The sequence below is a fragment of the Sinocyclocheilus anshuiensis genome, unplaced genomic scaffold (assembly GCF_001515605.1).
Source record: "Sinocyclocheilus anshuiensis isolate Anshui unplaced genomic scaffold, SAMN03320099.WGS_v1.1 scaffold1018, whole genome shotgun sequence".
Lineage (NCBI taxonomy): Eukaryota > Metazoa > Chordata > Actinopteri > Cypriniformes > Cyprinidae > Sinocyclocheilus > Sinocyclocheilus anshuiensis.
This window is the reverse complement of record NW_015539893.1, coordinates 337,372-352,194: the sequence shown is the minus strand read 5'-3', so window position 1 is coordinate 352,194 and position 14,823 is coordinate 337,372. Positions and strand designations below refer to the sequence as shown.

At 37.5% G+C, this 14,823-nt stretch overlaps 2 protein-coding genes across 2 annotated transcripts in view; one reads left to right on the top strand and one right to left on the bottom strand.

Moving 5' to 3' along the window:
• Positions 1 to 1,451, bottom strand: part of LOC107685855 (DNA replication factor Cdt1-like) — a 9,912-nt gene extending 8,461 nt beyond the window's left edge. Inside the window, exon 1 of the mRNA XM_016482585.1 lies at positions 840 to 1,451. Within this exon, the coding sequence (XP_016338071.1) occupies positions 840 to 1,346 (507 nt within the window). The 5' untranslated portion in view covers positions 1,347 to 1,451. The remainder of the gene's footprint in view (positions 1 to 839) is intronic.
• A 2,278-nt stretch (positions 1,452 to 3,729) lies between these two features.
• LOC107685863 (piezo-type mechanosensitive ion channel component 1-like) overlaps positions 3,730 to 14,823 on the top strand; it is a 153,988-nt gene continuing 142,894 nt past the window's right edge. Inside the window, exon 1 of the mRNA XM_016482599.1 lies at positions 3,730 to 3,945. Within this exon, the coding sequence (XP_016338085.1) occupies positions 3,882 to 3,945 (64 nt within the window). The 5' untranslated portion in view covers positions 3,730 to 3,881. The remainder of the gene's footprint in view (positions 3,946 to 14,823) is intronic.

Sequence of the window (14,823 nt, the reverse complement as noted above, 5' to 3'; positions counted from 1 at the left end):
TCTTAAAGAATCATTTCATCTGCAAAACTCAAATCGTTAAACAATAACTTAAACTAATATTCGACTAAATAAACTGGCAGGTGAAAATATATTATATGTAAGAAATATATGGTTGAATGCATCCAAGAAAATCAGCATTCCTTTTGGGTTTTTTGACTAGGGATGAAGAGAAATATGGAATAATCGAGGGGGGGGGAAATGCCGGAACTCGGTGCGATTTTAGTACCGGACTGCCTTTTTCGAGATCCAAATTAGCTCCTACACCGGAGCAGGGTCTAACCAGCACAACTGGTACTAATCGTGACGCAAGTAGACATTGATTGGTCAAACGAGTATGAAAACGCCCTCACCCGCCATGATTTAAAACGCTGCGTAAACATACTGCCATCCTCCTGTTGTTAATGTTGTTTTTCTTTGTTTCTGTTGTTGAACTCCGCGCACAAATGACGTCGCTGTCAACCGACTTACGTCTCTTCTTAGTACACACTGTCGATTGGTGCAAAAGGGCCAGTTTTTTTTTTTTTTTTATGATGTACATATGCGTTCTGTGGACGTCTCTAGCAGTTGCGTGGCTTTGGTGTTTTTGCATGTCAATACATAGGTTACATTAAGCTGAAGAATTTATGAACAAAGCGTCCTGCAGTGTTGGGGAAAGTTACTTTTAAAAGTAAGTTACTTATTTTAAAAAGTAACTCAGATATTCTCTTGTAAATGAAAAAGTAATGCGTTACTTTACTAGTTACTTGAAAAAAGTAATCTGATTACGTAACTCGCGTTACTTGTAATGAGTTTCCCCCAACACTGGCGTCCTGTCACCATTACGCGATACGTAACGTTACCTGTTCTTTGTCGTCATTTCTCATAAGATCGAGCTTCTTCCTCGCAGTCTTGTGAACCGTGCGCTCCTCTGGTGAAGTTCTGCAGCTCAGACTCGCATTGACCCTCATTCGCTTCTTGGCGCTGCTGTGCTGCTCAGTTGTGGACGGGAACAGCACCGAACACACATCAAACTCCGCCGAGGTCCGTTTAGGAGTTCGGGGACTCGCCGTTAAGCCCTCGTTACTTACATCTCGCAAGTCAGTCGCGGTATCCGCTGCTTCGGCCGATAAAGCCTCATCGATAACTTTGAGGAACTCCTGCTGGATATGTTTTTGCGGCTCTGGTGTGGTGGGATCGCGCGTCGTTTTACGTGAAGAGCGTGCAGCTCTGGACGACGTCTTTGGTTTAGTGATCACCGCTGACTCCTCAACGTCTATTGACACTTTTTGTCCCTTGGACCGTAAAGACCGAGCAACGCCACCCTTCTTACTCTGTGCAAAATAATCGGTAACCCGAGCTTGAGCCATTCTTCGGTATGAATAAAGTCTCTACACTTCTCGATAGCGTGCAGTAGCTAATTGTTGTGATCCCACCGGAACTTCCCTTTCAGGGTCTATCTATACTAACTTTCGCGCGAAATCGTGCCACGTGACTTATGTAGTCAGCGCTTGGCTTTTAACCACGCCCCGCACCCGCTGATCAAACACCAGATTCACATAACTGAATTTATGGGTTTGGTTTTGGCTTTTATTTTTATTTAACATTTTATTTTATTCTATATTTCTAACAAAACAAAAAAACATTTTAATTACATTAAAACATTAAAAACCTTAAAATTGTATGTATTATTCTTCTGTATAGGCTCACTGCTTTTACATGTATTTTACTTTCAGGCTGGAAAATCTTTACCTACTCAACTTTTAAAGCCTGACATGAAATAATAGTCGCTTAAGAAAAAAGTGTTTAAAGACTGAAGAGTTTATTTACCCTTTAGATCAAATATATTTTAAGTATCATTTTTGATTCGTCAGGCTTTTATGACTCATATAGTAGAATATGAAGCTCATATTTAAGGAGGGGAAAAAACACCTCAATTTTATGCAGTTTGGTGCAGTTGCTGATATTTATATGGCCAAAAACAAGATTAAATTCGGACAACTTGCAATGTAAATCAATGAGATATTATAACAGTATTGCTGACTTCTTACATACTATACATATCAGTTATCACTCTATATCTCCCAGTAATGTCTTTGTAAGATGATATTTAAAAACTTAGTTTAGAGCAAACCCATACAAGGGTACATGCAAGCTTAAAACACAGTGTCTTAAATGTCATTAAAAGACATGTTTTGTTCAATAAATATATGTATTGAAAAGGGTTTATGTACCAGTATATCAATGCATACAGTTTAGTTGATCAGGACTTGATTTTACTGACAATAATAACATAATACTGACAATGCAAACATAATAATGAGTTTAAGGAATGGCCAGTGCTACTATATATGTCCCAGTTAGGCCTAGCTGTATGTTATTGTAAAATGGTGACTTGGTGAGATTATGACAGAAATGCCAAAAGCCTATATAAGTAAATTAAAGAAAATATAGCCTATTAATTAAAACAAAAATGTATAATAATAATAAACATTGCTGTCATATTATACAAAACAAGACTGCTCATAGTTATTGAAAGGTTAGAACATTATTTGAAGTACACATTAGCATATTAATTTGGCAGGCACTTATCCAAAGTGACTTACAGTGTATAGATTTTATTAAAGCGCCATGTTCTGCTGTTAGTAATTATTTAGTTGTTAGTAATTAAGGCAGTGGAGAATCATCTGACAAGAATTATGAGGGGGGAAAACAAGGCAAACGAAAACCATAATTCCTTCTGTCGAAAGACACGTTACCCAAAACCACCACTAGATGGAGCCAATATAAAAGACATACAGACAACCGGCGTAAACTATAAGAAAATTAATGATCAGTCAAAAAATAATCAATCTGGGTATTTGGAAGGAATGCGTTGCGAATGGAGAACATCAGCATGTACCCACAGTTTCGCTGCACTGAACTGACACTTAGAATAAACGAAGCAACCAGATTTAAGGCACGTTACACTACTACACATGCTCAGAAACGTAAACAACACATCCTATTGTTTTATTCACACAATATACACACTTGATGTTGTTTCAATGATGTTTTTCATAAGTATAAACACAAGTTATAGCATAAATAATACAGTTTCTTTAAAAATAACCTTTTAATTTTAGTAGCCATTACTATCTTGGCTTATCTAACGTTATCATTATCAAATTAATTCAATAAAGATGGACCTGCTAAACATGCACCACGTGTCTGAAATAACGCAGAAGGTCTGTATAACTGGCTTTCCTCTACGTTGGAAGCTGAAAGGCCATAATTCTGTGGGTGACACATTGTTCGGCTGCTCAGGCAGCGCGCAGCACGAGTCGTATTTCTCAGTTGAAAGTGACGTTACTCGTTTGGCACAAGTTATCTATCGTCAGAGTGGGAGTTACTTTCTACTAACTGCTGGGACGCAGCGCGGACTACATAGACAAACAGAACAAACTCTCTTTATAAGTTTTGTGGCATTGTATAACAGTTTGTGGACATATTCTGGTGAAGCAGATTAGTGCCAGAACGGAAGACTGAAGAAAGTTTAACAAACGCCGAGGCGCTGAATCACATTTTCCATGAAGATATACAATGCATTTTTTTCATTGTAAACCCGCTTTTTGAGTTTTGTATCGAAACGACCAAACGCGACGTCTTAAGAAATTATTCGTTCATTTCTATATATTTTAAGTTCGCTTTACAGAAAACGTTGGCTAATAATTAAATGTTTTAATAGTTTAATCGACATGTTTATTCGTTAAATCGATTAGAAGCGAAATTTTCATTTATATAAATTAGTAAACAAAATCGAGAAACTATATTTTCGCCATGTAGCTTCCCCCCCCCACCCCGATTCTGAGATGGTTGTGTTGTGGATTTGTGTCGTGGGAGGAATGTGAGTGGAAGTGTTGCTCATGGAGCTTCAGGTGGTGTGCGGATTGCTCTACTGCTGCCTGCTGCCCATCTTTTTACTGGCAGGTAAGACCTCAACTTGTATTATACCCACCCCTATACACAATACAGACAAACAAGAATTGTTTTAAAATTAAATCCCTAACAACATTTGCTTTCACTTTTTTATTTATCTTGCCATAACAAATTAGTTAGTCAACAAGATGAAAAAGTAGAAATCTATTTTAAAACGCTAATGCCAAGTTCTTCAAAAGCATTTTGTGTTTCTTTGTATCCACGTTTCATACATGTTAAAACGTTTATACCATTTTACACAAACGAACAACATTATTCAGTGGCTCCAAAAATGTCAAGTGGTGTAACCATGAAACTTTTGAACCATTCCTTACACGCTGAATCCACTTATAAATAAGTTTTGAGTAAAACAATCACAGTTTGGGGCTAAAATGTGTGTATTATATAGTTTTTTTTAGAAGTACAAATATTCCTTGTCTAACATCTGGTTATAAAAACTACACGCATCCTAGATGAAACACACGCACACACACACTCACACACACACACACACACACACACACATATATATATATATATATATATAGAGGACAATTCCAAGGACCCGATGAGGAAGAGGGGGCCCGGAACACGATTTTTAACATCTAATCACGCTTGCACTTGAGGTTCATTGCTTGAATGTGTCCCACTGAGTGCAGTGGGTGATCTCACCTCATTCAGGTGTTTGTTTAGCAGACACGCCCGAGCAGCTCACTTCCTCTGGGCCTGAACTTAAGGATGCATCATGCATTCCTGCTTCCCAGTTTGCAACTCGCATCTGTTTTCTTTCTCAGACCTGTTTTACTGTCTTCTCACACAGTTCTTTTTCTGTGTAATTTGGCTTGCATTCTACCGAGCACAAATACTTTCATGCTTGTGGTGTTTAAGGCTCACCTCCCATGAAGAGTCTAATTATGTGCTTTTCACACTTGAAATTGTTAAACCAAGGTCATAGTTCTTACTGGGTTGCTAATTAATCGTGTAATTTCACACTGCACATGTGTAATCGCTGGGTTAACATTCTTATTTTTAGATTTACAACATTCATAATATTAAATGGAAAAGTCTGGCATGTAACCTGTTTTACTAACTCTCAGCCAACATTTCATGGTACGGCCTATATAGACATGATATGGGCTTGAGGTATGGGCCCTAAAAGGGTTTGTCCATGGGTTCCATGTTGTCCCTGTCTTAATTAGCCCATATGAATCTCATGTAGAGTCTGACTGGGGCTAATTCAAATAGAATATTGGCCCTGCCATGAAATATTAGCTGTTTGTCCTATGTCTGTGTACATAACACTCCAGTAAATGATAAAAATGTATTTAACACGACAACCAATCAAGTAAATTGGTAATCAAGTAAATCCAGTGCTCTCTACAATCTACTTAAGTCTGGAATACACTACAAGACTACTGAATAGATTTGAAAACACTAGGCATCATATGATTTGTAAATAGTTACACAGGAAAATGCAGAAATGTGTTGCTTTGCTTGAAGACGCATGAACAATAAAAAGAATGTGTTTTAAAATTGACTCAAAATATTTTAACTGGTTAATTCGACTGGATGAAATCATAGTTTGAAGCTAAAATATCTGAGTCTGTGCACATCTTACACTATGCAATTTTTGGTGAAATTTGTCAACTCTGACTGCCCAAAAGACTGGCTCTGACTTTCAGCAACAAGCGCCGACTCATCCAGACTGCAAATCAGGGCAAAAATCTGGGCAAAAGTTGCGTAGTGTATTCCAGAATTTAGGCTCACAATGTTTTTGGGAAACGCAGCTGTGATCAGTTCCGAATGGATAAATCGAATTGAATTTCATGGGTTGTGAATGTCTTTTTATGACTCTTTTACTGACTATTTCCCTCATATGCTAAAACGCCACATGCAAGAATATTTATTTAGGTAAGCATCATTTACTTCAGAATTGGATTTCTTGCTAAACAGTTTGCTAAACAACCCTTAACATGCTGTATATGTTTAGTATCATATTTTGTTGTTAGTACTTCAGGACTTTTTAATCCAGAGTTAAATCTGTGCTAAAAACATGAAATCTTGACATCAACATTAGCACAGGGTTAAGTGTAGTGTGAAAAGCCTCTGTTTGCTGTCGGGCCAGACAGGTTTCTATATTTAACATTTCTCCCCTGACTGTAAAAAAAAAAAAAAAAGCAGGAGAAATGTATAGGCTGAAATCCTGCCATGTTTCATAAACAGAACATATAAAACTATCCCAGGCAGATAAAGATTAGCCAGAGGCACAGTCTGTTGACAGACTATTGTTTGAACATGTTGTTTCTCGTGTCATGTGGGACTCATGTGGCACACAGGAAGAATCGCAACGTGCATCGAACGTCTCGGGTTCTCCTCAGACTCACGCATGCGGTCAACCAGATTTGTTGAGCTTTCCACATGGTTTTCAGTGGCAACCGTTTAACTTTTCACACCTGCATGAAAAAAATCACCTTTTATTTCAATCCTAGAAAGATTTAGGTATATTTCTTTCTTCAGAATCAGAATGGCTCTATTGCATGTTTTTCAACTGCAAAGTAGGGCAACCACACAACCTGGGTGTGTTAGCAGCATGCGCTATCACGCTAACCAGTATGCTGTCACAATACAAAGCCTCAATGTGCCCATAAGGAAACGGCCATGCCTGAAGTTAGCCTGAGGCTGGAAAGTGTGCATCATTGAAAGAATTAAAGAGTCCTGAGATGGCTCAGGCCTTCCAGCATGCCTCTCACTTTGGACCTTTCATACCCACTCAGGAGATCTGTGCTGTTTTACTGCTAGATCTAAAGGTGAGAAAGACAACCAAAATAAATTAAAATCCTTATTCATGTAGTGTGGTTTCAGTCTAGGGGTACTTCAGGCCTGGGGAAAATATCAAATACTTTATACTTAAGGTACTTCCGTATATATGTCCACTAGTCTGGGTTGACATCAGAACAAGGATAAGCTTATCAAAATGTCATGTAATTCTCAGCTTGAAAGGTGAAAAACACTAGATGTTAGATAATCGTAAAGTACGGTCAGTGATGTCTGAGGTTTGCTAATTGTTTTTGCTGGATTCAGAGCTTGGGGAAAAAATACAATATTTCATTTTTCAAACGCATTAGTCCTTTTATTGTGACTAGGCTGTGTTTTGGGACAGCCTGTATGATGACTTTCATCACTGAGTATAGAAAACAGTCACAGACAACCACACTGTCGTACATTTTGCACCCCTAAAGCTGTAGAGCCCATTTGCATTCTGGGCAGTATTGAGTGGGTTCCTTCCGTTCCGCTTTACACCTACTGTTATGCTGCCTTAAAGTTTTCCTGGGAAGTTCCTACATGGGAAAAATGATAGAAATCAAAATTATGTTGTGATATGAAGTTATTTTGGACTGAATAAAATGAACGCATTGTGCTATTTAATTTCTCTCTTTTTCACTTTCTGACAAACACGGGAAACTTTTTAGTGCTTCTGCAGTAAATGAATGTGCAAAAGATGCACATTAGGTGTAATTGATACTTGGTGTGTTTTACGGGAATACCCACTCAAGGGAAAAATACTCTTGTTGCGCAAGCCTGCCACCTCATAAATCATCTAAATGAGTAATATTTTCTGGCAAGCTTAATCACTCTTCTTCATTAACAGTAAACAAAATGCTTACAAACTAAACTATAATGTCAAAATTCACAATTACAGTTTATCGAGAATACTAATGAGCATCCACCATGAATCTTTAATCAAGACACCCCCGACTCGGGATTTTCTTTGAGCCCCAACTTCCAATGTTTGTCACTGGCAGTTGTGACATGGGTGGCATTCATCTCATTCTGACATGACTCTGACAAGGCAGTAGGTTGTACAGTGCAATAGTAGGTGTAAATTGTGGCTTAGAGTTGTAAATGTTATACCCTGTTGAGTTTAGAGTTAACCAGAAATAACTAGTCCATAAAAAATCTTAACATGTAGCCAATGTGCGGGTGTTTTCTTATTTTCTGTGAAATGATTAATAAGAGGGGTAATTCAGCACACTTTGCTCAAAACCAATCTAAAACCATTGCCACATGAAAAATGTAAGTGCTATTCATCACTTTCAGTCTATCAGCCCTGTGACAAACTTTACCTTACAGAGCTCTGCAGATTTGTGGTTCACCTTCTTTAACAATTCATAGAATATTCATATAGCTTCAGGGAAAGGCATTAAATAGTTCTCTTGTCGCCAAGAAAAGTGCTATTTGTGATCAGACCAGAGGAAGTGCTCTTACTTGATATGTATAGGGAAATACCTAGAAGTGGTGGTGCAATGTGATTCAAGATATTCTTGTCATAACATGTATTGTGTTTGTGTATTTTACATGCACAGTACAGTTCCCTAGAAGAACACAGAGTCTTATATACTATTTGGAGTGTGATTTAGCCTTCATGGGAAAAAAAAAAGGAAAAAAACCTGCCAATCATGTCCAGGTCATTCATATATATATATATATATATATAGTGCTGTGAAAAGGTTTTTGCCCCCTTCCTGTTTTTTTATTTTTTTGCATATTTGTCACACTTAAAAGATTCAGATCATCAAACAAATTTTAACTGTCGCCGGCCAACGAGTTGGTGTTTTTTCAATGTATGCTTCAGACACGGGTCACGACGAGGCGTTCCCCATAGCGGCCCCTAGAGGACGCAGTTCGAAGTTCCCATGAAGGGGAACTAAATTAAGGTTTTGGAGTGGCTAAATCAAAGTCCGGACTTAAATCCGATTGAGATGCTTAAACAGTCCATTCATGCTCAAAAACCCTCCAATGTGGCTGAATTAAAACAATTCTGCAAAGAAGAGTGGGCCAAAATTCCTCCACAGCGATGCGAAAGACTCATTGCCAGTTATCGCAAGCATTTGAGTGCAGTTGTTGCTGCAAAGCGTGGCACAACCAGTTATTAGATTTAGGGGGCAATTACTTTTTCACGTAGGGCCAGGCAGGTTTAGACAGCTTTTTTCCCTTAATAAAATAAATAATCATTTAAGAACTGCATTTTGTATTTACTTGCATTATATTTGTGTAATATTAAAATTTGTTTGATGATCTGAATCTTTTAAGTGTGACAAAAAAACAACATATATATATATACATACATATATATATATATATACATATATATATATATATATATATATATATATAAGAAAATTAATCATATTTTAGGATAATTAAGAATAGTTTGCATTGTCTACCAAGTTTTTACCCTAATTAAAAAAAAAAAAAACAAGAAGACATTATTTAAGGTGAAAAATATTTATAGATCAACAAGTGCTAGTATTTGTTGTTCTGGATTATACGTTTTACTTTGTATTATTATTTTTAATTATATTAACTTCTTTTTATATCATTGTAAACTTCAGTCTTGTAGTGAAATATGACCCTGACATGTCTTTGTGAGATTTCAGTTAGGGTGCACTGATCATATGTTTAAAAAAAGAAAATAAAAGAGAGAGGCAGCTGCATTAAATGTCAATTAATTCATTTATGTCTTATTGCTGATGTAATCAACTGGCTGATTAATGAGTTAGTAAGTTTATGTGATGAAGAAGTGTTTATCAAGAGACCAAACAATGATTAAATCATTATTGACTCATTCTTGGTCCCTCTGAAGTTTCCACCAGGCAGAGAATAAGTGTGTTTATTGTTGCTAATTAGTGGAGTTAAATAGCAGGAGATAATATGCTAACGATTTGCCTTGTTTTTGTTGATTAGTGTGACATAGAATGATCTGACCACAAGAATATATTCATGGAAGTGCCAGATTTAATCGACCACTTTTGTATTTCTTTTTTTCTTATTTTGCATTCCTGATTTCATTATTAAAATGAAGATTATTTTCCAGGTGGTCTTCTAATGTAATCTTAGTTTATGTCCTGGATAGTTAAGCAAAAGGCAAAGTCCATTCACAGTAGGGCTGTGCGATTAATCGAAATCGTCATAAAATCGCGATTTCTAAATAGCTTTATAGCACGATTTTCCGCGCCCCCCGACCTCCCACAGTATGCTATCCACACCAATCAGAATGCCGTGCGCCTAAATGGAGCACGAGAACAGAACAGACCGGGTGGGCATACAAAGGTAACGCCAGGTTCACACACTCCGTCTGTGGTGCGTATTTTTTCTGCGCCCATGTTAACGGATCAGAGCGTTCACACTGCACGCGATTGCGCTCCAGGAGCGGTGCGTCTGCAGCAGTCAAGCTGCGATCGTTTCCGCACGGAATCGATTTCTGCTGTGCTGCACGCGCTGAATTAAAGTGACAGCGCATTATTCGTGGTAAAAAATAATATGGATTGACACAGAAATGTAGTAATTACTGATTAATCGAAATCGTCATAAAATCGCGATTTGAGCTTGCGCAATTTCTAAATCGCTTTATAGCATGATTTTCCGCACCCCCGACCTCCCGCAGTATGCTATCCGAACCGATCAGAATGCAGCGCGCCTAAATGGAGCACGAGAACAGAACAAACCGGGCGGGCATACAAACGTAACGGCAGGTTCACACACTCCGTCTGTGGTGCATATTTTTTCCGCGCGCCCATGTTAACGGATCAGAGCGTTCACACTGCACGCGATTGCGCTCCAGGAGCGGTGCGTCTGCAGCAGTCAAGCTGCGATCGTTTCCGCACGGAATCGAAAAGGCATTTTCAGAAACAACGTTTGGATTTGAAATCAAAATAATGGATAAATGTTGTGTTTGTGGTAAACAGCCGCGGATCAGGAGCGGAATGCAATGCATCCTGTGCGAAAGCAAAATTAGTCCGTGGTGCTTCTGCACCGCATACACATACCCAGTGGTGTAGTGGTGCCTGGAGAAGTGGGTATACTCTTAATTTATGCCCCATGACATGTGTTATAAACAGTGACGTGTAAAACTAGTCTTATATATAACTTCTGCTGTTTGACTTCACGGAGTAAGAATCATTATGAAATTAAAATCTGCCACAGAAGAGGTGCAAAATTTTGACATTTTTTTTGTCAGAACCTCTAGTACATTACATGCTATTTTGTTTAGTTGTCTGTTCGTATGAGAATAATGTTGTGACTATCAATTTATCCAGAATTTATCCCCCCATCCCCACCACCTTTTTAATATAAATAAGCACCAGTCAAGCTGTGATATCAAATAGGACCACAGGGAGACGCCAAAAGACCACTAAACCTGCTGTCTTGATCTTACTGTACATTCTACTATACGATCCATTCAGAATAACTAGACCAGTGCATAATCTAAAACACCTTCAGTCACCATCCAGTATAACACTCGTGCTTTTAAACCAAATACACGCTGAAAATAATAATTTACTGACATCTGGACTCGACTCTCCACAATCTCTGATGAAATCGGTTGGGTTTTCTCTGTATTAGAGCTGTTTTGAATTTACTGTTTGAACGCATTCGTTTACTGGATCCTTGGACTGAAAAGTTTACCGTTTTTTAAGCTATTGTTTTCGTTGTAATGTATTGATTCAAATTAGTAATCAATCATTAACTATTATTTTACCACTCTGCGCGCATCCCCTGACACGCTCTCGCGCATGAAGAAGCAGCATCTCTGTCACTGTCGGCAATCGGCATACTCTCTGACTGGGGGGACGGAGCGGGCGAGGGTGCAGGTGCAATCATCAAACTTATTTCAAAGGAAGCCGGCGCAACGGGCCTGACCGCATCACTGTCTTTACTGGGTGTTTTAGGGAATATTTTACGCACTGCAGACGGAGTACGTATGAACTTGGCGCAACAAATCTAGTTCAACATCTGAGGCAACGCCACAAAAAGCTCTATGACCAATGCATGGCAACAAAAAATCCCTGGACACTGGATTTTTTTTTTCCTGCCATATGTCTATTCAAGAGACATTTTGTTACACCTTTACTTAGTGGTTATTTTGGCTTATGTCTGTTCTAGAGACGTTACAGCTTTTTGATAAAGCTCTAATTGGTTTTCTTTTGGAAATATGTTTCAAATTAACACTGAATGCATTTATGACTGTAAAGCATGTCTGTGTGTGTCAAAATCGTGATTAAAATCGAAATCGAAAAATTGATCAAAGAAATCGCGATAGGTTTTTTTTGTCCATATCACACAGCCCTAATTCACAGCCATTTTTTAAAATATTTGTATTGTAATTTTCAGTCAAAATCTAATCAACAACCGAAGGATAGAACCAAGACCCCACCCTACATTTTTTCTTTTCACTTGGATGTATGTCATACTGCGACTTTAATTGAAAGGCAGTACTTTTAGGCCATATTAATATTTATACTTTCTACCAGTGTTCCGTCTCATTCTGTATGTACTGTCTCTGCCAAGCTGAAAGACATGCAGTTTTTTTTTAGCCCTGCTCACAGTTGTTCCAAACTGTTAGTAAACATAACTGAATAATAAACAATAAACATTGGCTTGGAATTTATTTTTTTCTTTCAGTGGATACAAAAAATTTACTTAGTTGCCATGCCTTATTATGATATGGCATTATACTTTTAAATGCCTACAAATCAATACCTGTTTGGGGTCTGAATATGTTGAAGAGGATCTGAGGCACTTATCACAGATTAGTCTGAAATGATTTACTTATTTGTACACTACCTGTCAGAAGTTTGAAATAATTAAGATTACTTAATGTTTAAGTCTCCTATGCTCACCAATACTGCATTTATTTGATCAGAAATACAGTAAAAACAGTAATATTGTGAAATATTATTACAATTTAAAATAACTGTTTTCTATTTTAATATATTAAAAATAGAATTTATATATAATTTATTACTGTGATCGTAAAGCTGAATTTTCAGCAGCCAAGTCTTCAATGTCAAATGATCCTTCAAAAAATGCTATGCTGATTTGATGCTCTATTTTAATAAATTATTATTGGTGCTCAATTATTAATAATAGGTCTTATTATTATCATTGTTGCTGCTTAATATGTTTGTGAAAACATGATTTTTGATCAAGAGAAAAAAAACGATTTGATATAGAAATCTTTTGTCACACTGTAAATGTTTTTACTGTCACTTTTGTTCAATTGAATGTGTCCTTGCTGAATAAAAGTATTTTTTTAATCTTTCCAACCTCAAACCTTTGAATGGTAGCATATCACTGTCACAAGAATTTTAAGCTGCAAAAACAAGTTTTCAGTAATGATAATTGAAAAATAATGTGTTTTTTGAACATTAAAGCATGTCAACATATTGTTACACCAAATACACAAAATAATGATCTTTAAAAAGCATCATATGACCCCTTTAAGGCCCATTGTTACAAGTGAATGAGTGTGTGTGTGTGTGTGCACAGTCATTTTTGCACAAGATGCAAATTAATGTAGTCTGTAGACCTCCTGGACAGAATACACATGATTGTTTGCGTTCCCTTCACCTGTGTGCAGGACGTCCCACACAGTAACACACTCTTGAAATACTGGAGCACAGTTACAACTGTGAAACCTTTTTGCAGTAATCTATTTCATAAACTATAGTATCCGGCCACTGTCCGCATGATGTAATTTCCGTCATCAGGAGTGTCCGCAGGCATTAGTGCACACCGGCCATGTGCAGCCCAATTTTTCTGTCCGTGCTAAGCTGTAAACTAAATTTTCACACTAGCTGTGTTTACATGCAATTAAGTAATCCATTGATAATTGCATTGCTGGCTCAATCAGGCTGAAAAGCCTTAGGCCCTGTGTTCACCAAACGCCTAGCTGTGAGTGCTTGAGAGCACTTCTAAGGCACAGCGTTTTTTTCAATTGAGACGCTTTGACTGCTATGATACAGAATATTTGCGGAAGTGTAACTAGAATCTGATTTTGCAGATAGTTTATTTATGAATATAAAAATGTTGACAAAATATAAAGTACTTGCTCTGGCCCTTGTTTTAAATGATTTTTTTCTGTTGTTGTGCTTCTTGTTGTCATCTGCTGCTGTTGTGCAAGGAGGATGTGGTGGTTGGTCGGTGTGGAATTTTTCCCGCCCATCCTCCACTGTGATTGGACGACTGACTATAAAGTGACAGTGATGAGTGCTGTGTTTTACCCAAAGTTGAACATTCTTCAACTCTCATTTATGAGGGCCTTCATTTTTTCCAACCTCAAACCTTTGAATGGTAGCATATCACTGTCACAAGAATTTTAAGCTGCAAAAACAAGTTTTCAGTAATGATAATAATAAATGTTTCTTGAGCACCAAATCAGCATATCTGAATGATAAAATTACATTTGAAAATATATTTAAATAGAAAACAGTTCTTTTCATTTGTAATAATATTTCACAATATTACAGTTTCACTTTTTTGATTAAATAAATGTTGTCTTGGTGAGCATAAAAAACATTCAAAAACATTTAAAAATCTTAACTTTTCCAAACCTTTGACTGGTAGTGTTGATGAATTGTGTCCTCTAACAGAGCAGGAAAGCTGTTTCCTCTTTGCATTACCTATCAGTGCAATGAAACACCACATACCCATTAAAACTGATAGATCACCCCTGACTGGGCTGTTTGTTTTATTATCCCAGACTAGGACGCAACTCTGTGAGCTATTGCTGTAACCACCCGATGACTGGAAAAGTGACCATTTTCCATCAAAACAGCATGCACGTCGTGCTGAGGGAGCGCAGTGGCTTAGTGCTTCCACCAACAATTGAAAGGTCACTGTGTTTAAAGGGGTCATATGATGCGATTTCAACGTTTCCTTTCTCTTTGGAGTGTTACAAGCTGATTGTGCATAGATAAGATCCCTGAAGTTACAAAGACTAAAGTCTCAAAACCAAAGAGATATTCTTTATCAAAGTTAAGACTCTGCCACGCACCCCTAAAACGGCTCGTTCTAACACGCCCCCACATATCTACCTCACTATGTGGC